This window comes from Eumetopias jubatus, unplaced genomic scaffold (assembly GCF_037043125.1).
Source record: "Eumetopias jubatus isolate StellerSeaLion01/CBP00866 unplaced genomic scaffold, mEumJub1_p1.0 scaffold_9, whole genome shotgun sequence".
NCBI classification, from domain to species: Eukaryota; Metazoa; Chordata; class Mammalia; order Carnivora; family Otariidae; genus Eumetopias; species Eumetopias jubatus.
In genome coordinates this window covers 33,395,368-33,421,892 of record NW_028274815.1, presented here as the reverse complement: position 1 = coordinate 33,421,892, position 26,525 = coordinate 33,395,368, and the positions used below count along the sequence as shown (strand labels likewise).

The 26,525-nt window shown below is 39.2% G+C and overlaps 1 protein-coding gene across 6 annotated transcripts in view; it reads left to right on the top strand.

Annotated features, from left to right (window-relative positions):
• SLC8A1 (solute carrier family 8 member A1) overlaps positions 1–26,525 on the top strand; it is a 312,734-nt gene that overhangs the window by 15,418 nt on the left and 270,791 nt on the right. For 4 of the 6 annotated variants that reach the window (XM_028117126.2, XM_028117124.2, XM_028117123.2 and 1 more), the window contains exon 2: positions 3,920–5,751. In XM_028117126.2, the coding sequence (XP_027972927.1) occupies positions 3,953–5,751 (1,799 nt within the window). In that variant the 5' untranslated portion in view covers positions 3,920–3,952. Of the gene's footprint in view, positions 1–3,916; positions 5,752–26,525 lie in introns of those variants that run through there. The other 2 variants (XM_028117125.2, XM_088026403.1) reach the window with 2 other exon arrangements.

The window sequence follows — 26,525 nt, the reverse complement described above, 5'->3', positions numbered from 1 at the left end:
CCTGTCTGTTGGAGTCTCTAATCCATAAGATAAAAGCCAGGCTGTTGGAAACCTTCCATGGGACTTTTGCTACTGAGGCCCTCCTTACCCTGCATGGAAACCAAGAGGTTTGCCAATAGGCCAGTCCGAGCCCAAATCCAATACTCTCTGAGATGACTTCATACACTATCAGGGATGCTCTTATAGGGCAGTTAATAATATCAGTCTTAGCGACAGACCAGGGTTTGGATCTTAGTTCAGGAGTTTCCTATCTGTCTGACTTCCAACAAGCACTTAACCTGTCTGAGCCTCAGTGATCCCATCTCCGAAATGGGCTAATAATATCTACTGCATAGGGTCATTGTTAGGGCACTGTGCATTGCACAACTCCAGGTGGTGCCATTCTCATGGGCCGTAATGGAAATGACAACACCAGGAGCTGTGTAAAATAGCAATGCTGGCTAGTGTTAAGTATTAGGTATAATACTACATATAAAGAATTTAGCATAGTGTCTGCTATCATGTTTATGAATTAAACCTACTGTTACTCTCTCGGGCAACTGACCATGATTCGTTGTTGTGAGATTTTGACATTTGCTTCTAAGAAACAAAATAATTGGGGGCACAGGAAACACAATCCTCAAAGCCCTGGAGGTAAGAAAGTGTTGTCGTGGTCAGGGAATGGAAATAATTTCCATATTCTAGAACTCAGAGGCTAGATCCTAAAAGGTCTGAACAGCCTATTGAGGGGATTGGGTTTGGTTTTAGGGCAAGAGGCAACCCATGAAAAGCTTTAAGGGGGAGTAAGAGAGTCAGATCTGTGCTTCAGGAAGCTCATTTTGGCTAAAATGTGAAAATGGAAGGATGAGATTTGGCAGGAATTTGAAGGAAGTGGTTGATTATATCAGTCCTAGAGACAGGCACAGGTTGGAATCTCTGTTCTGTGTTTACTCTCTCTTTTCCCTACTCCCTGGGAGCAAATACTTAACCTTTCTGATTCTCACAGGTTCCCAAGACATTTGAAGTTGTAAATCTTCCAAAGGGTCACTACAAATTGTTTCTTTCTCCTCTTCTAAATTTGAGATCTCTACTGTATCGTTTTTTATACCTGCCAGGCATCAGGATCATTTATAATTCAGATTTTTTTTTATAAAAGGCAAAAACGGGTCTTCTTGTTTCCTCCCTTACCCCTATACTCTATTCTTCACGGAACCAGCAGAAAGATGTATTTAATAGGAAAAGCAGCTGATACCACACTTCTGATCAGAACCTCCCTGCGAGCCCCATCTCTTTCACAATCGAAGCCAGTGCCTTATGGTAGCCTCCATGCCCCTCATAATCCATCTCCAGTGTGTTCCCAGCTCCGGAGCCCTGTTCCCCTGGCTCATGGCCCTCTCATCACACTGGTTCCTCTGTGTTTCCTAGATGATGCAAAGACAAGTCCCACAGGGTCTTGGCATTTGCTTGGAATTTTCTTCCTGTAGATATCCACGAGGCTTGGTCTCTTACTTCCTTCAGGATTTTGCTCCAATGTCGCCTTATCGGAGAGGCCTTCCTTAACCATCCAGTATAAAATCCTGCATGCCATGTGTGTACACACACACACACACACACACACACACACACTCACACACACACTCATGCAGGCAGACTCCCTGTCCTAATTAACACTGCTTCCGCCCCTACCCCTCCAGCACTTTCTAGCATCTGACATTTACATTTATTTGTTTATTTCCTCCCTGATGGAATAGAAGGTCTGCAAGGACAGAGACTTTGTGTTTTTTTGTGTTTTTTTGGTTTTTAATTCTCTGATGAACTCTTAGGACCTAGAAGAGAGCCTAGCAAGTGATTCTAAAACACATAGTTAGGCGGCACTCATAAATATTTATGGAATAAATGGCTGCATGATGGATTTAGAGCTAGACCTTCCGCTACTCTTGTAGGTTGCTTCACTGTTGCCTTGTTTTAGGTGGTGATCCCACCCACGCCCTGTAGTGACTGAATAAGTAGACTCACTGACCATGAATCTTGCATATTTTGGAAATACGCCTTTTCTATTTTTCAGCCTTTTATGCAGAATGTAATTGTGCCATCACAACCCTCTGCTGTGTGTTCATCTGGGAAAAATGTCAGAGCTTATCTACCCATAGTGATGAGCTAAAAGGGGCTTTAGGCAAATGGTGGGCTCTTTGAGGGTCTGCCAGAATGTACTGGGCCAGGGGGTTCTTCCCGGGCCCTAGTGAATTTCCACTGCATGCCATGAGCAGCAAAGGTAGGTGAGTGTGTGGGTGGCTCTCAGACCACCCCAGGCTATGGAAGGCTCCAGTCTAGCTCCACTGTGAACTTTTTATCAGGCCACAAGGCTATGTTCTGACTTAGGACCCCCTTCTTGCCACCACTTTATCTGATGTCCGAACTGGCCTTCCAGGCCAGAGTTACCCTGACTTGGAGCAGACCCTCCTCTCTGTCAGCACCTTTCAAGCCTTAGAGGCAGAAGTGATGTATGGGCGGGGTGGCGTTTTGCCTGAGCTGGTGGGTGAATTCAGACCATGGTTTTTCAGTCGCCACTTGGCTTTGTTTACCAAGCTTTGTGCGGCTCAGTGACTCTGTTGCTCTATCTCTAATTGCCTCCAGCCCTTCATCATATGTATACTTTGTGGTCACTGCTGTTCTGCCACACGAGCTAATTTAGATGGAATTATTGCTCCTGTATTTTTTGGTCACTTGAACCCTCTGTAGAACTAATATGTGTTTTAGAATGACCATGGAAAGGATGACATCAACACCGAGAAGGAACATTTTATGGCTGGTAAAGCTGATTTCACAGCCTGCCAGACAGGAGTCTTAACACACAACTAAACCCAGGCCTGGTTATCTCCCTTTCCTGCTGTGGACAGCCTGCAGATTCTAAAGAGAGATCTGTCCCCAGATGTGAGGAGCTGTGCTTCAAGATCCAGATGCCCAGCTGCTAACATATCAGCAGCACTGGGCTTGCTGAAAATTAGGAGGAAATGTGCTTTCATCATAAAATGCTTTTAGGGTCGCCTGGGTGGCTCAGCCGGTTAAGCGGCTGCCTTTGGCTCAGGTCATGATCCCAGGGTCCTGGGATCGAGACCCGCATCCGGCTCCCTGCTCAGTGGAGAGTCTGCTTCTCCCTCTCCCTCTGCCTGCCGCTCTGCCTACTTGTGCTCTCTCTCTCTGTCAAATAAATACATAAAATCTTTAAAAACAAAATATGCTTTTAAAAACTGTACTTTGTGTGCGGAAAGATTGCATTACAGAATATTTTTTCCCCCTCAAGTACAACTACCATTGACTTTGTAAGAAAGCTTGAAGGTATCTCTGTGTTCCCAAGTAAGTTTGGAGCAATAGGACATGATTTCAAAAAATGAGGTAGAAGGTCTGCTCCAGAATTTAAGATCATCAAGAGGCCTTGTACTGGTTAAGTTTTTAGAGTCTGAACTTTAAAGCATCAATCTTAATAAGGTGATTTTGGTAATGAAACAGTTTCTGGAAGGTGATTGTACTAAACAAAATTTAAAAGAAAATCTGCATTAGCAACAAGGAGAAAATTATTTAATGCATCAAAAGGTTCCCCCCTCCCCATTGGCTCTTAGCATGCATAACTATGTATTCAACAAGGCAAGGCTATAATTGAACTTTTCATTTCCAGTAAGTCAATTGTGTACATTGCTCAGTGAATGGAGACTACAGGTAGAAAATCCACACACGGAGAGATTGAGTTATAAATTGTACAAAGGATTGCTTAATCGCTGATGGATACTTAGAATAATGATTCACTATAGGTGTTATGGTAGTCAAATATAAACAAATCATTGGTAAAAGCAATAAAAATCAGTAACTGGTCATGTTTTGGATCTGGCTCTGATGATGTGATTTTTTTTCCCCCACCCTCCCTCCATCTTATTTTTACCAGTAGGTTGGGACACTTGGAAGTCTACCGTTGTACAACATGCTGCCGTTAAGACTCTCACCTACCTTTTCGATGGGATGTCATCTGTTAGCCATTGTGGCTCTCTTATTTTCCCACGTGGACCTTGTAAGTGCTGAGACAGAAATGGAAGGAGAAGGCAATGAAACCGGCGAGTGTACTGGCTCATATTACTGTAAGAAAGGGGTGATTTTACCCATTTGGGAGCCCCAAGACCCTTCCTTTGGAGACAAAATTGCTAGAGCTACTGTGTATTTTGTGGCCATGGTCTACATGTTTCTTGGAGTCTCTATCATTGCCGACCGGTTCATGTCCTCTATAGAAGTCATCACATCTCAAGAAAAAGAAATAACCATAAAGAAACCCAATGGAGAGACCACCAAGACCACTGTGAGGATCTGGAATGAGACCGTTTCCAACCTGACCTTGATGGCCCTGGGATCTTCTGCTCCAGAGATTCTCCTTTCAGTAATTGAAGTGTGTGGCCATAACTTCACTGCAGGAGACTTGGGTCCTAGCACAATCGTGGGAAGTGCTGCGTTCAATATGTTCATCATTATCGCGCTTTGTGTTTACGTGGTCCCAGATGGAGAGACAAGGAAGATTAAGCATTTGCGTGTGTTCTTTGTGACAGCAGCCTGGAGCATCTTTGCCTATACCTGGCTTTACATTATTTTGTCTGTCATCTCTCCTGGGGTTGTGGAGGTCTGGGAAGGTTTGCTTACCTTCTTCTTCTTTCCCATCTGTGTCGTGTTCGCCTGGGTAGCAGATAGGAGGCTTCTGTTTTACAAGTATGTCTACAAGAGGTATCGGGCTGGCAAGCAGAGGGGAATGATTATCGAGCATGAAGGAGATAGACCATCTTCCAAGACCGAAATTGAAATGGATGGGAAAGTGATCAATTCCCATGTTGACAATTTCTTAGATGGCGCTCTGGTTCTGGAGGTCGATGAGAGGGACCAAGATGATGAAGAGGCTAGGCGAGAAATGGCTCGGATTCTGAAGGAGCTCAAGCAGAAACATCCAGAGAAAGAAATCGAGCAATTAATAGAACTAGCTAACTACCAAGTCCTAAGTCAGCAGCAAAAAAGTCGAGCATTTTACCGCATCCAAGCTACTCGCCTGATGACTGGAGCTGGCAACATTTTAAAGAGGCATGCAGCCGACCAGGCGAGGAAGGCTGTCAGCATGCATGAGGTCAACACTGAAGTGGCTGAAAATGACCCTGTGAGTAAGATCTTCTTTGAACAAGGGACCTATCAGTGTCTGGAGAACTGTGGTACCGTCGCCCTGACCATTATCCGCAGAGGTGGTGATTTGACTAACACTGTGTTTGTTGACTTCAGAACAGAGGATGGCACGGCCAATGCTGGGTCTGATTATGAATTTACCGAAGGAACTGTGGTCTTCAAGCCTGGTGAGACCCAGAAGGAGATCAGAGTTGGCATCATCGATGACGATATCTTTGAGGAGGATGAAAATTTCCTAGTGCATTTGAGCAATGTTAAAGTATCTTCGGAAGCCTCAGAAGATGGCATCCTGGAAGCCAATCATGTTTCTACACTCGCTTGCCTCGGATCTCCTTCCACCGCCACTGTGACCATTTTTGATGACGACCATGCAGGCATCTTTACCTTTGAGGAGCCCATGACTCACGTGAGTGAGAGCATTGGCATTATGGAGGTGAAGGTACTGAGAACATCTGGAGCTCGAGGAAATGTTATCGTTCCCTATAAAACCATCGAAGGGACTGCCAGAGGTGGAGGGGAGGACTTCGAGGACACTTGTGGAGAGCTCGAATTCCAGAACGATGAAATTGTGTAAGTTCTTTTTTTATACATACGTGTGGGGTCGAGTGCCTTGGTGGATGGGAGAGTGGGTGCAATTTTTTTTTTTTAAACTAAATGGTACACAAAGAATGGAATATTTGCTATACAAGACCGCTTTAAAACTATCCCTGCTATGCCACACTTATCAATATGCTCCATACAGAGATCTTAATTTGGTTTTATTTTTCACTTCCGTGCTTTTGCGTATTTTAAGTACATTATAGCAATTATGATAAAATGAGTTCTGTGACACAATTTATCAAACCGCTTATGATGGGTTGGAAAATTTGTATTCTATTTTGAATCACATAATATACACACAGAAAGGGAACATTTATTTATTTATTTATTTATTGAAAGCGAACATTTAGAACATCACATTAGGTCCCCAACTTTATTACTGAGTACAAATTGGGAAAGCTCAAAAAGGAAACACCTTTGAAAAGAATTTCCTGGTTACCAAGGCCGGCCTGGAACATTTTTTTGCTGCTTTTATCTGATGCTGTGTTTTTGTGACAATCTAAGATAATGTTTCTGCTTACATGCTAATGCTTAATTATGACTTGATGACCAGCCCTGCTTTTTTTAGTCTTATGCCAAAGTGGGAAAAGTCATATAGTTGTTATGGAAATCCAGTCTATTTTTATCTTCCGTGGTTAAGTAAACCCTTTTACCCTACTGATACAGTAACGGGGAGAGAATAAGATTCTGTCCAAGCATCCTAGTTGACAGGGAACAGGTCAAAGAAAAGAACTGGGAACAGTTTACTCTTCCTATTGGCACTTTACAGTGACACTTGCCAATGTTGTAACACCAAGTGCCTGGTTGTGCGATGATTCTGCCATGACAGCTGCTATTCAGAGCTATTCCTTCTTCCTTGCCTGGGAGGGGGCATTACACTCACCAAATGCAAACCAGAAAGCTGACTCAATGAGCAGTGTCCAAACTGGAAGGAAGGAAGGAAGGAGCGAGAAGAGGAAGGAAGGAAGGAAAGAAGGAAGGAAGGAAGGAAGGAAGGATATTATTTATGATATCTGTAGTACAGCAAAGGACATTCAAATGAATGATTATGTTGGTCGAATCTTTGGCAACTTAAAAATTTCCAGGAAAGAAAAAAGTACATATAACACAGTTTGTTCTAAAAATGGGTAACTCTTGAGTAAATGTTATGTGATATGTCAAATGCCAAGTACATTCTCTCCAAAATGAAATTTCTCCTGCTGAACGTGGAGGGTGGAGCGAGCCGGGGAGGAAATGGGCAGAGGGAAGAGATTTTCCTGCAGAGACCTTCCTCTTTACCTCTCTTTGATGTTGTATTATAGAGATGAACAATTACTGAGTGTGATATCATGATGAAATCAAGCAAAGCAGAGATTATAATATCCACCTTTAGATGTGTGGAGGGTAACTTTGGATGAATATCTATTTTATGTTGGTTCTTATATTGTTAATGTTCCACGTGTTGAAGTGTGTTTTGTTGGACATGTATTTTACTGAAAGATAATAATATAAAAGCAAATGAATATCCTGCATACTTAAGGAAGGATTTTCCCAGAGGACTTGCATTGAATGGGATCCTGACCATGTTAGCTCATAAACTTTATTCCTTTGTTAGGAATTCTTTCTCATTACATTTTCTAATCCTTTCAGTTATTGAACCCTGTTGTATTAGATAGCACTTGTAATCCATGTAAAAGTATATTGCATGTTACTAAAGGAGTACTGAATATTATTAAATGAACTCACAAGGGTAGCACTTAAATGTGACCAAATGGGTGTTTTGTCTTGTTTGTGTATTCATTTTACTTAGGATGTTTTCTCCTGAAAATTTGGTCTTGCTTTTTGTTAAGAATAATGGCTCTGTACTTGTTTATTTGAGAGGCAGTCTTTCCTTATCTATTCTGCTGTCCAGGACATTACCAAACTGTAAATAAATAACCTTTTTTTGGATACAGTATAGAAGAGGAAGAAGAAGGAAAAAAAAAAAAAGACTGACAGTGATTTGATGGAATAATTTATTCTGCCAAGCTCCATTTAAAACATTCACCCTATGCCATTAAATTGATTTAATTCTTGCTAAGGAAGGAATATTGCCAAATTCCAGCTTCAGAAATTTAAATATCTTGTGAAGATTGGTAAGAATGGGTAGAATTATTGGCATGCCATCTGTGTGTATGTGTGTGTTCTTAGGAGTATTCTAGATCAATCACTAGTTCCTAGTTTAATAAAACTCTTACTATATTTTATTCACTAAGTTAAAATACGAAATTTTATAGATGTCAAACATTTTATTTATCAGTGGAATAAAATTACAGCCCTCCATTTTTTTCTTTTTTCTAGAATTTTAATTTTAAAGAGTCTTCATCCTGACCTTATAGAGTGCTGACAAGCTTTGTAGATGCTTACTACATCTGTTGCTTAAATAAATTTGTGTAGGTGACTGGGACTTAGCCTTCAGCTAGGCACCGAGGATTACAACATAATGTTTCTAGAAAAACATGATATTATCAAAGGTCCCTTGTTTTTCTTCTTCTCCTCCTCCTTCTTCTTCATGGATCATTCTTCCTCTGGAAGTTGTTTCTAATGCCAGGTCCCCACAGTCAGACCCAAGCGACAGAGTCTGTCATCAGGCAGTGAAGCTGAACCATGTGGACTTCAACCCAGTTTTTCTTGAAAAATGAATTTATGTCTCATCCAATTACGTAGTTAATCTTGAGAGGTGACTTTCTTAAAAACCTACAATATATAGAGAGGACTGTTGATGCCACTGAACTTTATTAACTATTAAAATATTTTTTGTTGTTGTTTAATGTTGTGCACAAAGCCAGAATTTATGATTCTTTCCAGAGGACCATAAAGAGATGCTTGGAAAAGCCTGGATTTAAATCTTACCTATTTTAAAAAGCCATTAAGGAAGGTAGATATTTCTACCTTGGGTCCAATGTAATCAGGGATGGAGATCAAGAGGCAGTCAGCTTTATTGATTCTTTGGTTTCAAGAACAAGATAGATTCCTAATCTTATTTATTCCTGATCTTATTTTTGTAGAAGTCATTTAAATTTATAATTAACCATATCTTTGCCTATTCATTCACGTTTTTATATAAATGAGTTGAATTATTTCAACTTGACCTTTTTTAAGATCAAAATCTGTATCTGAGACAGATACTGATAAGTGATAAGTGGTGCTTGTCGTCTTAAATAAAGTATATTGTTGGCAAGACATTTTAAAATCATAATGCAAAACACATTAATCGATATAATTAACAATTAGCATGTGCTTTTGTATAAACTCAATCAGTGACAAATACTAAGCCCATGCCCGCTAATCTTGACTTTCAACAGGGAATTCTGCCTAATGTTAACAGCTAATAAAAAATAAATGAAGAACATGTTAATTTGATTTGTGGTTTGGTAGGTGATATCCACAAATTTGAAGGGCTACTAATGGTTGTTTTTTAATGATGCTAGTTTAGTGGTAATGATTATTATAAAATGTTGTTTGGTCTTCCAGGGTCTAACATGAGCTTGACTATTCTGGAAAATAATTAGGTTAATTAACTAATGTAGATACAAATCAAATTCAATTACTTAGTTATAACCCAATAGTAATACTTTTGGAGGAGGACTCAAAAGGTCATGAGCATTTACTATTACCTATTTAAAATACAGAGTTGAAAGATGAGGTATGCAGGTTGGAAAATGCATGGAATATATTGCTCAGCAAATCAGTTTCCTGGGGGCTCCTAGCTACAACATAATTTATTAATAAATGGATCTGTCCAAAATTAATTTTGTTTCCACAACTATTATGTTTTCAAGTATGATTGTGACTTCATTAACTTTAGGAAATATGATATGCAAGACATCCCAACAAATATAGTTGTTTGACACTAAATATTTATATTGCTTTTTCTGGAGAAAGAAAGAGAAAAGAAATAAAATTTCAGTATTACATAGGTTCTATGGAATTATTATTATTATACTCCAGGGAAAATAAATACTTTGTTTTTGCTACTTATATTACCAGTATTTTGTTCTTGCTGAATAGGATTCCAGGGAGCAAAGACCTAGCTTTATGAGAGAGCAATTCAGTTCAGAGAGTAGGACAAATGTGTAATACAAGAAAGCAGCCAACTGTAAAAAAAAAAAAAAAGAAAGAAAAAGACAAAGAAAAAAAGAGATGAAACAAAAATAGTAAGAAAACTTTTAGTGGTCAGAACAGAAGAATAATTTTGTGTCTTTGGGGGAATCAGAAACGATGAAAAGTACTACAGAAAATAATGTTAGATAAGAAAGGCCATTAGTACGTATATGAATCCAACATACTCAAGATTTACTTTATGGAAGAAGAATTTTATTTGCTACATTTAACCTATTAAAATGATGGAACCATGATTTTATATTGACATAAAACTTTCTTAGGTAATAAGCTAATGTAAAAAATTTAGATGAAATGATTTTAGGATTTTAATGGTTTTTTGCTTTGGTGGATTATCTTTTCAGACTGGAATATTGATCTCTTCTTAGATCCAAATCACATGTAGTATCATCTGCAAATCTAAATTATAACTACAAGAAGTGTTTTTATAAATGCATATGTTTTCATGAGTGCAGAACTATTACAAACATAAGACAGGGTAAGAGCCAAAAAATATTTTGACTTCCCATTCAGTATTGCCAGGAGCCTAAATTGATTATGTGCAGCAGGGTTGTTTACTATGTCAACCAAATTGCCATGTTTACTGTTGTAATCTCATTTTCCCACTGCTAATTAGAGTTTAGGGTTATAATATAGTTAGGTAAAGAAGTTTTATCTTAGCAAATGAGGAGATGTCATAGTTCAGACACACTGAAGTGTTTAAATTATGGATTCTTTTCTGTATCATCATTCAAGGCCATTCCATTGGGGGATGATTACTTCACTTGGTTAAGGCTAGAAAAGAATTTATATATCAATCACTCTGCACATGCTTAATAAGCTAACTGATTTGTGCCCAGTACTGGGCCAGTTATTATGAAGGGAACAGAAGAAATCTACTCCTTATACTCTAAAATGGGAGATGATGAGATAACTCATGTTTTGATAAGTACATACATCATTATGAAGACATGGTGGATGCTCTAGGAGAAGTCTTAATTTTGGGCAAAATATTTGCAGTTGCTTTTGAAGGACAGAAGCCATAACCGGAGAGAAAAATGTGGTGTTTTTTAGGATGGAGTGGTATCTTGGTAAACCTGAAAGTATGGACCATTTCACTAAATAGACAGGATGGTTATCAAACTGAATGAAAGACTCAATGAACATTGATTTTCTTTAATGGGATTTTAAATAGTCACGAAGGTATTTAAATTAATCTGAGTATATGCCCCTTTAAGCTAGTTACAGAAGAACAAACACCTAATGATTCTACTTATATGAGATACCTAAAATAGTCACTCCTAGAAGCAGAAAGCGGAATGGTGGTTGCCAGGGAGTGGGAGGAAAGGGGGAGGGGGTCCAAATCAACAGGTATAAAGTTTCAGTAATGCAAAATGAATTAGTTCTAGAGAGCTACTGTACAACATTGTGCCTATCATTAGCACTATCTGTTAAGAGGGTAAATCTCATGTTACGAGTTTTATATTAAATTAAATAAATAAATAAAAGAGCTGATCTACTTTTTTTAAAGAAAGCTCATGTGCTTGCCCCTCTCTACCAGATTGCCTCTTGTATTTCTGAAGAAAATTTACAAGATTTCTAATAACACTGGTCAATATTTTGTTTTGCACTTTGTGAATTAGTGCTTGTTCTCTAGGGATGGTTTTGACTTATTCATCTCTAGGGATGAATCCTGTACCCCCTTGAGCAGCCCTTAATTCATTGCACCTCCTGCTCTTGTCCCATTTTTTTCACAGTTAGCAGGGCACAGCCACCGTCTTGGTAAAGCCTGAGCAGATTTTATACTAAATAGTGAAGTGGGAAGATATTTTCTCTTTCTTTCTTTTCTTTTCTTTCTTTTCTTTTCTTTTTCTTTCTTTCTTTCTTTCTTTCTTTCTTTCTTTCTTTCTTTCTTTCTTTCTTTCTTTCTTTCTTTCTTTCTTTCTTTCTTTCTTTCTTTCTTTCTTTCTTTCTTTCTTTCTTTCTTTCTTTCTTTCTTTCTTTCTTTCTTTCTTTCTTTCTTTCTTTCTTTCTTTCTTTCTTTCTTTCTTTCTTTCTTTCTTTCTTTCTTTCTTTTCTTTTCTTTTCTTTTCTTTTCTTTTCTTTTCTTTTCTTTTCTTTTCTTTTTGTTTGTTTTGTTTCTTTCCTGAGGACACTGGTAACCCAGGGAAAGAGACTTAGGCATGCTTAATTCTTTTGAATGGAGCAACCTTGGGGGTCTAACACCTGTCATGGGATTATTGGTTGTTACGCTGCTCTGTTCTTACTAGCTGAGGTGTGGAAACTTACTTGTGGGTTACAGTATCTTGAGAACTGTAGAGGCTTTCCCATAAAATATCTCCATCATGTTCTGTCATGGTTCCTGACATCTGCTCATGGGAGGTTCATCTGGAGGGGATGGGAAAGCCGTTAGGCTCCTATTACATTATACACGCCACGTGATTCTTAAGTGTTATCTTTGCAAGGATAGAATAGAAGCGGCTTCGGGCCAGGTGGCAGGAAAGGAAGAGAGGACAGCCAAATGTAAGGCGGGTGAGTGGCACTAGCACTGATCTTTGTTTTTAAAAAGATTTTATTTATTTATTTGACAGAGAGAGAGAGAGAGAGAGAGCGCGCACAAGTAGGCAGAGAGAGAGGGAGAAGCAGGTTCCTCACTGAGCAGGGAGCCTGACGCGGGGCTTGATCCCAGGACCCTGGAATCATGACCTGAGCCGAAGGCAGCCGCTTAACCCACTGAGCCACCCAGGTGCCCCACTAGCACTGATCTTTATAACTGCTCAGGGCGTGCCCGCAGCGGGGAGCCCTGTGGGAAGGGCCGACCAAGGAAGCACATAGCTGTGGCAGGGAGTGGCTTTAGCTGCTGGCTTCCCACACGGCCTTGCACTTTCTGCTCTGGTAGTGGGGGAATCCAGAAGGCCCTGGGAAGGAAAGTAAGCAGTCAACAATATGGGCAGAATTAAAGGAAATCTCCTCCTTTGCTTCCTCTCCTGGCTCGACAGACTGCCTACGTAATAGCCATCTACTTGCCAAAGGCTGAGCCAGCCACGGCTCATTCTTTTCCCAGGCCTATACAGCTGTCTCACTGTAGAGCCAGGCGAAATAAACAATGCCTTTTCATTTCCTGCCTTTCTCCTGAGGATTTGTGCTCTAGATGACAGTTTCTTTCCTTCTTACAATGTCTCCGCAGGGCCAGATAGGGGAATGGACATTGTGTTCTTTGGTGACAGCTGAAGAGATGGAGGTAGGGGGCAAAAACGGAGCCCAACACAGAACTTTGCCTTTCAGGCTGGGGTTCATAGCAGAGCACCCTGGGGAATTTCACTGTACCTGGTGATTCCGATATTAATGAAACAGCCTGGGATATTGTCTTTCCAGGAGCCTGAGGCATGAGGGATCTGGAGTTCTGGGTACTCTTGAAGCCCTGCGATGACCCTTGAAACTAAGACCACTCCACTTTCCATGTTAGACTCCCTGAGATAAAGATGGACTTAGAAGGAGTCCTCAACCTGGATTCCACACCCAAGTTTGAGCTCTACCTTGGTTTCCTCCAAGCTTTGTGATTTTGAGGAAATTATTCAAGCTTACCTCATCTGTAAAATGAGGATGATGGTGGTAGATGGTGGCAGGGGTAGTGGTGATTGGGGTGGTGATGGTAGATGGTGGCAAGGGTGGTGGAGGCAGATGTGGTAGTGGTGGTGCTGTTGGAGGTGATGGTTTTGGATATGGTGGTGGTACCGGCGGCGGTGGTGATGGTGGTGCTGTTGGAGGTGATGGTTTGGGGTATGGTTGTGGTACCGGCAGCAGTGGTGATGGTGGTGCTGTTGGAGGTGATGGTTTTGGACATGGTGGTGGTACCGGTGGCGGTGGTGGTGATGGTGGTGCTGTTGGAGGTGATGGTTTTCGATATGGTGGTAGTACCGGTGGCGGTGGTGGTGATGGTGGTGCTGTTGGAGGTGATGGTTTTGGATATGGTGGTCGTCCAGGCAGCAGTGGCGGTCATGGTGGTGCTGTTGGAGGTGATGGTTTTGGATATGGTGGTGGTATAGGAGGTGATGACGATGGCAGAGATGGTAGTGATCCAAGATGTATTGAGAGCCAGGTTTTAGCTGTTTTTCTTACAGTGTTCATTTGATTTTATCTTCACAACAACTACATTAGCTAGGTGCTTTCATACTCCTTTTACAAATGGAGAAACTGAGGCTTCGAGAATACTAACTTTCTTAGCGTCATGCAGCTAATAGGGCTGGATCTAGAATTTAGCGGTAGGACTGCCTGACCGTAAAACCTGCACAGCTTCATACAGGGTTGTTCCTTTTCTGAACGGCCTTTCCAGGTGAGGATGAGCATGCAGGGGGCTTGTAATGCGGTGACCCTGACTACAGCATTTACTCATGCGGCTCAGAAGATGAGAAACTAGAGCAGCCATTTATCTTTTCTGGAACTGTTGAACATGCATTAACCACATTGTACCCCACCCACACTCTCTGTTAACCCAGAAGGGCCATGATTAAACTGAGTGTGAAAAGCAAGAAAAATGCTAATGTTAAAATTCTTCCATGTACCTGACTGGTTCAATTATTGTCCCTTGTGGTATTTGTTTTCCCTTTGTGCCTAAATGAAAAAGAAACTTCTTTATTAGTAGCTTCCTGTCATTGCCTGCCCTGGCCCTGTACCGTGGAACTTCCTTATAGGGCTGAACAGTGAATGTAGCTTTTCTCCATACTTAAAATAGCAGTTTCTTGGTCTGTCTTTCTTATGTATATTACAAGACAATGTAAATTAATGACAACAGAGAAGCAGTACCAGAGGATGCTTGTTACCTTGCGTCACTACAACCAACAGGTTACAAAAATCAATTCTCTGTCCCCCCAGAAAAGGTAAGAATTCTTAGTTAGGAAGTTTCCTAGAACAAGTGACCCACGTGGCAGTTCTTCTGATATAAACCTTCTCAGGGCAAATGGAATTTTTAGATACTTTGTTAAAAGTCCAATTCCAAGTCACTCTTGCTTCCAAACTACATTTTCTCTAGGGGACAAGAAGAGTAACAAAAAAACTTCTATATAAAATCAGATACACACATACTCATTTACCAAGATAAAGGTGGGAAAGTAGAATTAATTCCTGTTTACATAGAGTTTAATTTTTAGGGCGCAATTAAAAAAAAATACCCAGAGGACAGCTTTCATTCTCACACACAAAATGTTATAATCTTGACACAGTTTTTAAAATGAGCTATTTAGTTCAATGTGTGTATCTTTGAGTGTGAGACTTAGGTATTAGCTGAAAGAGGGAGAGAGAGCTGGGGGGGGGGGGGTGGAGAGAGGGGAGGGGGAGAGGGGAGGCAGGCTGAGGGACAGAGACAGAGGCAAAGAATTTGCAACCCTGATTAGATTTCAGTTATTACTAAAATGATGTGAAGCCTGAAGTTAGTCCAGATTCTTGCTCAAGCAAACAAAAGGCAGTAGGAGAGTACGGGGATTCACTCAAGCTGCTTCTTTACTAAAAATAGACAGCAACTCTGTCCTTGAAATCAGATGTACACACAACTGCCTCAGTATGTTTGGGGAGCCAGAGGAAACTTGTGGAATCTTCCCAGGTTTGATAGAAGGGGTAGGGCTGCTACCTTTCCACTGGTTGCTGCTTCTAGCAAATGTTTTATGAGCATCTGTTCTGTGTCAAGTTCCTTGCAAGATTATGGAAAAACAGTGGGGACAGAGGCATGGTCCCTGCCATGGAGAACCTCATGTCTTTTCCTCTACTTGAGGTGGAGGTGCAGATATTCAGCCAAGCACCAATGCGGATGTTTCACTACCTCTGTGCCTTCCTTGGCATCATTCTCTCAGTGCTCTTAGCACTGATGGGGCTCTTGCTGCTGGTGTTTAGGCTGGGAACAAATGATAATGAGCTGGCAGCATCGTCTGGCCACCTCTGACCAAAGCAGCCCACTCTGCCTCCTCTTCCCCAGGAGAGCCTTCTCCCTGCCCGTCTCCAGCCCACATGTCTCTTGTCACCGCCATTTGGCTGCCCTCTTTAATGGAGATCAGAGCAGTAGATATTGGGAGCAATTCAAATCTGATTCTTTGTTCATAGAAGTGATGAACCCAGAGGGGTGTGATGTGAGGAAATGTGGCCATATTGGTTTCACCTGGCTCCGTCTGTTTCCTCATCCTGTGCATTACCGAGGGAGGTTATGCCACTCGATCTGAGTCCTTCTTCTAAATGATATGGTTTTGTTGAGCATGAACAAGGAAGGCTATTACAGATACCATAGCTAGCTACCCAGGAATTTACTGGGGCTCAGTGCCTTCGGGGTCTCAGACTCTGGTAGGCTAGCATCGCAGAATATCCTGACATGGTGTTGAAGGCTATGGCTAAAATATCCTGCAAAACTTAATTGTTTGAGTAACTGAGGCCTATTCTATAGGTTTGAGTTCTTTCAGGAAAGGAACATCTTTCCTAATATTCCGTGGCTTCCATAGTCATTGTACACTCTATAGTCTCTTAAATTAATCTGTTTTTTATTTGGGTTTTAATTTAACCACTCATTCCTGCATATGAAGCCCTTGAGATATTTTGAGATGGATCCAGGGCTTGGGCCCTGCAGTAAAGTTTTCCAGTCTTCTGGTCTAAGTTTTGAGTCTTTGCATGTACTATATATATATTTATTACATATGTAACATAAATATAGAAAATATATTTTTTCCTTTTTTTACAGGGTATCAGGGAATCAGTGTGCCTAATTCTAACTATGTTCCTTTTAATTTTGTTGCTTCCCAAACTTGTGCATAGAATAAGAATGAATGGTAGGTATTCATTGTGGACAAAAATGACAACCTTATGAAGTCAAGTGCTTAGCATTTCTCTTAGTGGATGGGTTTCGTGACAGTTGTTAGGGCCACCCGGAGCATCTTCTGCAGCAATATAATTATTGAGAACACAGGCTTTGGGGCCAGATTAGCAGGGGTTTAAATCCTCCCTCTCACTCATAAACTGCATAAATGCATAAATATTTAACCTCTTTCCATTTCAGCTCCATCATCTATAGAATGAGGGTCATAATACCTATTATAAAAGATTACATCTGGTTAGCCAGTATCTGCCATATAGTAAGTACTTAGTAAATGTTCGTTGTTATTGTTCTCACTTTTACTTCCTTTCCCGATGATTGTTTGTACAAGTCTAATCTAGGCTTGCTGGGAATTAGGCACAGGTGCACCTCCTCTTTCTTCCTTTTCTTAAAAAAAAAAAAAGGACCTTGGATTTTGTGATTCTGTGTATGTGTATTTTGTGTGTATGTGCGTGCTTACATTTAAGGTAGGGGCACTCAAGGCATATAGTTTTCTTCTAATAGCCTAGTAAAAAGGATAGCTATGGAAAGTGATCAAAATTATAACAAGATGCTGTCCAGTGTGTGCCCCATGAATGCAATCATCATTTTGGTGGGGAAGGGGAGGAAAGAAGATAAAATGTGGAGCCCGGGGAGCTAGAGCTGCTAGGGAACATGGGAAGGGTCAGAGATACACGACTTTTTCCTTTTACATAACACTGTGCTGTTTACAAGGTGCCTGCATGTCTGTTTCATCTTCACACCAACCAGGCATTAGCACATCTATTTTAGGCCACAGGGAGTGCCACAGTGATTAATACGTAATAGAAGCTCAACAAACGGTTTTTTATTAGACAGCAGAAAGCAAGAAGGAAGCAACAAAGACTTTTACAGATGGGAAATTTAAGTTCCAAGAGTTAAATGAATTGTTCTAAGTGGCAGAGCCCAAACTAGAAACTGGCTACATTGACACCTCCTCTGGTAATCTTGACATTCCCCCAAGTGGGGTAGTCTAGGACTTAGCCTACGGCTCTTTCATTCGCTTGCCGCAAGTCCGACTCAGGAGAAGCTGCCTGGCTGGGTACCTGCTCATTCCCACAAAGCTTTCATGGCATCTCTTTGCCTTATTATCCTTTTAGAGAGTATTTTAACAAGTTTCCATCTAGATTGAATTGTTTGTCCAAGGAGGGAAAAATGTGTTGCATTTTGATTCCCTGTGCTCTGCATCTCCTTGACTCAGAGGGATGTCTCTGATGACTATAAATATGCCTGAGAAATTTTCATAAGACATATCGAATCATTCAGGATTAGAGTTGGGGGAGGGTTATGACTGAAATAGTAAGGATAATAATATATTTATCAAAGTAGTGGGTTGTTCACTTCTATTAAGGCTTCTATGAAATGAAATTCCTCATGTGATGCTGCCAGGATCACGTTCTTACTCTTAGCCCAGAACAAAAAGGTCTGTGGAATTGGGTGATTCCTGTTCCTTTTGCTGCCTTAAAAGAAGCCAGTTCCACTAGCAACTTACCCATGAATCCTTCTCATGCCTGACATGCCGCTGTTGTCCTTACTGTCTAAATTTATCTTTATTCCTCACCAACTGTGATACTGCATCCATCCATGTATTAGTGGACCATTTAATTCAGCACAAATCTATTAACTTCTTAATTGTGGCTTGTTTTGCACTTAACCTAGATATTTGAAGAATATCAGGAGAGTCCCCTTTTTCATCCAAGCTCAGAATTTAGTGGGGGAAAAAAGAAATATAATTATAATACAAAGTGATGTAATTCTGATTGATAGAGAGAGAAACAAAATGCCAGGGGAGTTCAGTAACTCTGGTCCATAGTTTACTACTTTAATTTTTTGTCTTCTTTCTTTTTCTTTTTTTTTTTAATGATCCCAGGACATGTTTGTTATAAAAACTAAATCCTCTTGGTAATTGTGGAAAATATGTGGAAATCTCATCTGAGCTGTCTGGAAATGTAATACATTTTTTCACAATTATGACCGTACTGGATATTCACAGCATGTTGACTGATTCCTTGATGGAAAATAATTCCTAAATAAACATGATTCATCTAAATTTGTATAGGTGTAGGACAGATGGGGTCATCAGATATATATTAAACCTTCATGTAGGAAATTTCAGTGTGTTAAAATCCAGTTAGTGAAACTGCTTCTCCTCGAATTTATTGATAATATAAATTCTGTAAATAAACATATTTCCCTGAATTCAGATGCACATTCTAATTCAACTCAGTAACTAACACAGTACATAAATCTGTGTTAGGAAGGCAATAAAAGCACTTAAAAATGTTTTTTTTTTTTAACTATAGTAGTTTTGTTTTAAAGAGTTCATTGCTTTGAACACATTTGTATTTTCAAAATTTTACCTTTAAATTCTTCAGCAAAACTAATCCTAACACTTGCTTTAGAACCAATTAAACTTTGTATTACACTGAGTTAAAAATAAGTCTTGGCTATGTTTTTCTTAAACTCAGAATTCCCAGTGATAGCTTGTGGGCCAGTCCTCCCCAAGTCCCTGCTCCTCTTTCGTGTTAAAGTCTGTTGCATTAAAACCAGGGACAAGATGCAGAGCCAGCAGAACCCGCTTTGCATTATTTCAAGAAGCAGTCAGATATCAACAGTCTAGGAAATTTTATAACCCTGATTTACAGACACTACTTTACCTTGCCCCCTGAGAGAGAAGTTGGTAAGTTAAAATTTTTATTTGGGGTCCTTGCCTTTTTCTATCTCCCTTTCCCTATTGGAAAATGTACTGCTTAGGGAAAAGCTAGATTTTGATGACTTTCTCCCTGCCAGAAGGGTGGTCAGTACTAAAATAAGTGAAGAGTATAATGTAGGAGACAATGGAATGCAGAAGGAAGCACACATGTTTGGACCTGAGTCCTCAGACCTAACTCTGTACTAACCTGACCCACGGCTTTGGGCAAGTCATTTCATTTCCCCGAGCTTTGGTTTTCTTGAAAACAAAATCAAGGAGTTGAAGTAAAGTTCTAGGTTTTCCTCTATCTCGAAAATGGTTGTTGTTCTTCTGAGAGAAAACATTAAAAAAATCACATAACACTGAAAAAGACTTACAGTCAAGTGTGAAGAACCTTGATTTGTATTTGTGTTTTTAAGTCACTCCCTGCCTTAGTTTTTTTGACATAATTTTTTATTAATAAGAAACATGTGGAGGGACGCCTGGGTGGCTCAGTCAGTTAAGCGTCTGCCTTCGGCTCAGGTCATGATCCCAGGGTCCTGGGATCGAGCCCCACGTTGGGCTCCCTGCTCAGTGGGTGTTTGCTTCTTCCTCTGCTGCTCCCGCTCCCTGTGCTCATGCGTGCTCTCTCTCAATAAAAAAATAAAATCTTTTTTTAAAAAAAGAAACATTTTGAAAGGCAACAGTATAAAAACAAGTAAGAGAAGCTTGCATCCTTTCTTAGGAAGCCCTGAAAAGTTCTGAACTTGCAAAATTATATATGTCCACGGGCATATATCTATGCCAGCGGTAAAGAGGTCGTATCAAGTTAGTTTCAATGTCTTATGTAAATTGACATTCCTGTCACCACATATCTAAGGAAACCACTTAATTTATTGTCCAAATGAGAGCATTTTTTCGAGTAAAAGGGGGCACTATAATAATTATGCAGGTATAATAATTACAAAATGTGGCGGAGCCAACCTTGTTTTGACCACGTGCTATGTGTGTGGTGTCTCAGAAAAGTAGAAAAGTAGAGATTGCTCTTCTGTTAAAGACATTTGTAATAAGAAGGCAATAGTCCTAAGAAATGAAAGACTTTGATGTTTCTGTCTATTTGCTTCTCTTGCCCACATCCTCTCCATTTTTTTCAATGAAGCTATTCAAAAATCATCTTAATACAACTTGGCTAGTAAACACGTCTGCTGGAATGGAGACAGATATGAGGAATTAATTAGATTAGAGACAATGGAAGAGGGAATCCATTATATCTAAACCACAACTCCAGTGGTTTGCTAGTCAAACCACATTGGCAGGGGTTTTTCTTCTTCTTCTTTTTTTCACATAGATTAAATAATTGATTTTTCTTCTGTGACTTCAGGGAACTTGTAGGCTTGCAGCCGAAACAGATTTGTGAGATTTTCAGTATAGTGTTCTCTGCATCACTCAAAAAGTTACCAATTTTGTCTTTATTTAAAAAAAAAAATCTCTCATGTCTCTTCCAGCTCTAAAATGCAATTATTCAGCAGTTACACCCTCATGAGACCCCATGACCTTGTCTTACCTTATTTTGCTCTTAGTCTTGGTTGTCCAAGCATAGGGATATGCCTCGTATGCTTCTAATCTACCACTCCTCTTTAGGCTATCCCCATCAGCTTCTTCATGCTGATGTCCACAGGCACTCCTCAGGGCTCTGTCCTTAAGTACTCTTCCATTCTCTTCTACCACAACTATCTGAGCCAGATCGTCCGTCAGAGGACACAGATCTGTGTCTTTTCTCCCCCAATATTGCCATCTGCAAAGGGTTTTCTCAAGTTGATGCCTATTGTCCTCTTATAAATAAACATCATTACTTACCTTCTTTATTTAACCAATAGCATGTTTCAAGATGGCTATAGGAGTAGAAAGAATAATAAATTGATCCCTAGGCATAAGCCAGTTCATTTCCAATCAAGTTAGCTCTGTTTTCTGTAATATATATATATTGACTTATCCTAAAGGTATGACAAATGAAGCTTATTTATTTATTCAAAAAGAAAAGGGAAAAGGTATTGCAAAAGTACATGAACAATGAATGAACCTCCAAGAGACTAAAACAAGTCCTTACTTAAACATAAGACTGTGGATGGAACAGAAAAACAATTGAAGAATGGAATATTTTAATTAATGAAGTAATAGGTAATTGTAGATCGGTGAAGGTGTGGACAATACAGAGTTTAAATCAATGAGGCAAGAATCAGAGTTAGTAGACCTGGAAATATTCTAAAGTAAGAGAATATCTGAGAGTTTTAATTGACCACAAGTTTGAAGTTACTCAGCACAGTGTACGGGTAGCACCATGTAATGGTCCCAATGTGCTTGGCAAACATCACCTACACTGTGTCATTAAGACATAGGTTGTTGCTACATCTCTTGGGACTTCTGTGGATGCAGATGTGTATAGATATTTGCATCCCCACAGTTTAGCTGTCTCTGTGGCTAGAACCTCAATAGTTCTCAGAGTTTTGACCTCAATATAGGATGTTGTTTTCCAATAAAATCAATACCTAAAATAAAAGACAGAAAAAAGACAGCAATTTCAGTCATGAGTTGTTCTGTATACACTTCGATTTGTGTTTCATTTTATAAAATACTTGAAGGATATGAATAATATTTTTACCTTGTAGAAATCAAGGTTTTAATTTTCTGTTTGTAAATTGCTCATACAGTTAAGGTGCTATTTAGACATTAGGTTATTTCTCTTGCATGATTGTCATAAATTTTCTTTTTCAGTTGGTATAAAATATAGTACTCAAGAAACAAATTTTATTAGCATCTTTTAGGTGGTAAACCAGTATGTATTATTACATGCAACATGCAGTGAGATAGCTCATCATATGCCTGCAGTGGGTCAAGTCAGTTCATGAGAACATAACGCATCTTCTTCTCTTTATATCTTTTATATTCCTACCTATTTATCCAGGAATGAGTAAATATAAATATCTGCCTTATAAACAAAGAAAGTTGGAATAAAACTTATTGACATACATTACACCTTTGTATGCCTTTGAGTTCCTACCTAAAAGATGTTGATTTATAGCATGCTGTGCAATGATATTATATATAATAAAGCTTCAGACAAGCTATAGGACATGAGTGTTCTCACTTGCACTTGATTCAGAAGACTCACGTGGTATTTGGAGAGAAGAAACGAATACAAGGTTTAAAGTAAATACATGCTAGTAATACCTGAATTCTTCCTGACTCTTTTTTATTAAGAAAAACAGGGATCTGGTTGTAACTAGATAATTTTAATAACCAACAGTAATGACCAGAAAAAAAACCCACTCTATATCAGTCTCTGATTTTTCAGAGGGCACTTAAATGGAATCAGTAGCAACAAAAGTGTCCATCGGTAGTTTTCATCCCTAGTAAAATTATGTTTGTGTCTTCCTAGTTGATACAATCATTATCATACTCCATTTTTATTGTTATGACTGATTTACACCTTTGCAATTTTAGCAGCTGTGGTTTTGTGGACATGTTTGCTGGTGAATTTAACAGGAATTTCGGAAACCAACAAAATTACTTGTTGTCTTTGATCTATTCAGGCAGTAATGCCTAAGAAGCTATTTTAGCAAGAAACAATCTGAATCTCCCTGCTCTTAAAGTAGTGTTCCTTTCCTATGGACAAGAAACAGCCTCAGTTAAGAGCACATGCCCCCTCCAAGGTAGTGTTAAATTTGTGGCAAGGAGAGCTATCACTTCCTAATTATTCTTGACTTTAGTTCAGTGCTTGGTATACGGTAAATAGATGATCGCAAAACGGACTTAAATGGACCTTAATGTCCCTCCATGTAAAACAGCGTTGGTGTTCTCAGGATTAAGAAGTAACACATTCATGAAAACTGGTTATATAGAGAGTAAAATACACTTAATACACCATCAGAATCACAAGCCAGCTCACCAATAGGGTTATGCAACTTCATAGGCAAGGGTCACAGGTGTAAGAGATCGCTTTCTCCATGACCTTAATGTGTTCCGACACATCACTGAGCAGGCTGTGTAATATGAAGAGAATAGGATGGCCGGGAGGAGTATGAGTTCTGGAATCAGGTGATTTGGTTCAAAACCCAGCTCACATACTTAACTTGGAAGGTGATGTGGGGCCAGTTACTTAGCGTCTCTCTGCCCTAGTTTCTCATCTCTTAAACAGGATAAATAGCTCTAAATCAGTAATTTTTACAAGAAGTAAATGAGATAATACATATAAAAAGGTTAGAACCATACCTGACACGTGGTAAAAACTCAATCCATGTTGACCATTGTTTAATTCCTGACTTTAAAGTAACTTAGGTGTCTGTATAAAAATAAATAAAACATTTTCAAAAGATAAGGAGAGAATTGTAAATAATCTCACAAACCAGAGATGATTACCTTTTACCTTTTAGTATATGTAATCTTTGTTTTGCTCCTGCAGGTCTGTGTTTAAAGTATTCTTACGTAAATAAAATTCTTTAAAATAATAGCTTAAAGCTGAATAATAGTCTATTATATACATACAGTTTTACTTCCTGAATCCCCTATTCTTGGTTTTTGTTTTGATATTGTTTTGTTTTCTTTTTACAAGTGTGTACACATAAATAACGAATATGTGTGAATATTTAAACATTTAATAACATTTAGTACATTTAATAGTTTAATGTAGTGAACATTTAGAAAAGAAAATCTTGGTTGACATCTTAAATTAATTCTTTAGGTTAAATCTTTAAATTGGAATAAATAGACCAAAATATATGTTAAGGCTCTTAATAACTTTTACCAAGTTATTTTAAGAGCATCTGTATCAATTTGCATTTCTAATGTCTATGCATAATTTTCTGATGAAACTGATTATTTACTAGAAAACCTTATTAGTGGGGCACCTGGCTGGCTCAGTGGGTTAAGCATCCGACTCCTGGTTTTGGCTCAGGTCATGATCTCAGGGTTGTGAGATCCACAGGGGGCTCCATGCTCAGCATAGAGTCTGCTTGAGATTCTCTCCCTGTCCCTCCCCCTCCCCCTTTGCCCCTCACCCTGCTTGCTGTCTCTCTCTCTCGAATAAATAAATAAAATCATAAAAAAAGAAAACCTTATCAGTGCTTATATATGGAAGTGCCACCTTTAAAATTTTTCTGCTAGTATTTATTGAGTGCCTACTATGTGCAAAATATTGTGCCAGTCATTATCATACTTTAAATTTGTTACCTTTAAAATGTGCCCGGATTCCAATATACCATTATTTTTCAGAAATTTTAAATTCCTCTCTTGAAATTATGTTGAGAACCATAGATAATATCTGTTTTTTAAAAATTTCATATGGCACTATCTGACCTGCACATTTACTTTATTCAAAAGTCTTAGTGCCAAACAACTTTAGGCTGGTCCCCAAATCAAATCCAATCTAAGGAAATTGTTGTTTTTCAAAATTATGTATCAAGCTTGCAGCTGTATTTCAGTATTATAGAATGGGAACATTTTGGTGTTGAAAATCTCATTTTGAATTCAATTCGCTGGCTTTAGGGGCATAGTTAAGTTAGTTATGTGTTGTTAGACTCAGTTTCCTTTTCTGAAAAATCACGAAATTCGTTCTTAACCAAAGTGCTGGAATGAGTGTCATGAGATAAGGTATGTGAAAATGAGAAATGAGAGAAAATGGTATTTGATAATATTATTTTTGGAAAATATTGGAGATAATTTGTAGGTGAGTTCAAAGAGTGGAAAGACATGTTAAAATGGCATGTTAGAATTATGATGAGGATTATATTTATATAGTACAAAAATCTCACTTACCACTCTACTAAGATGTTGACTTCACCCCGATTCAGCCAGTAACAAGTCAAATTGAAAGGTTTTGCTATGATTTCTGTAAGTTGAGGTAGTTTAGTGTTCTGATATTGATTTTTTAATTGCATCCTTTTGTTGCCCTCAGAGGGGTACTATCATAATCTAACAAAGCATCTCTAAGACTTACTGCCACAGGCGTTTGTGAAAACAGGCATGCATTCTTTCCCTTACCCCATGATTTATTGAGAAATTAAACCAGAAAATTTTTATTTAGTAGGTTTCCTCTAGTATTTGCTTTCACAGTTTGCCTCTCCATTTTCTCTTTCTTTTTCCTCCTCCTTCCCCTTCTTACTCTTCTCACCCTTATCCCATGGTTGCCCGTATACACTGGGGCTGTTTTTTCACACAGCTCCCAGCACTTCATTTTTGGGGGTGAAAGTACAGGAGGTATGCAATAGCACCATTAATAAATTTGCAGCTAAATTGGTTGGGCGATAGGCAGTTGTGAGACTGAAGGCAAAGCAGGAACAAGGGGCCCATACATGGAAGAGTACATTCTCATCACCACTTCTGCTCTTTAGATTGATAATGTCAACTGTTGGACAATATGGCACCGGAATGCATAATTTCTTAATTTCTACTGTATTCTGAGCAAGATGATTTCTATTTTAATTACTTCCAAAAACTTGAGCATCTTATTTTTCTTATTCCTTTGCACCCTCCAGCCACATTATTTACCACCACCTCCAACTTTTTTTCTCCTCAGCAAGCTAGAAGACAGAGGGAAGTTGTGCTGTGAGAATGAGTATTCTAAATTGTTGACTGCATACCCACACAGGATAAACTGAAGCTCTGATGTGGTATTTTGTGGGCAAGTTTCTGAAGGTTTGTGAATTTAAAAGTCTTTGGGGGGGGGTTCAAATTTATTTCTGGCCAGCTGTTTGCTTTGGACAATTCTGAAGCAAGAGTTCTTGACAAATTGCCTAAGAATCCATTATCTTTTGGCTATGAAGCAAGGCAGAAACCCTGATTTTTCTGTTGACTCCAAGTGTATTTCTAAGCCTGAATCTGCAGATTTGTTTTCCCAATAGAATAAAAGTTCAGAAAATAGCCCTATAAAAAAATATGACAAGGTACTTATAGGTGTTATTTTATTCAACAAATAGGCAATTTCAAATGAGTACCAAAAGCTGAACAGTGTGACTGTTTCAGGGAGATTTGATCTCTCTGAGGAAAGTACCTTGCATTCTTTGCTCAGGATCTCAAAAATAGGAAGGAAGAATT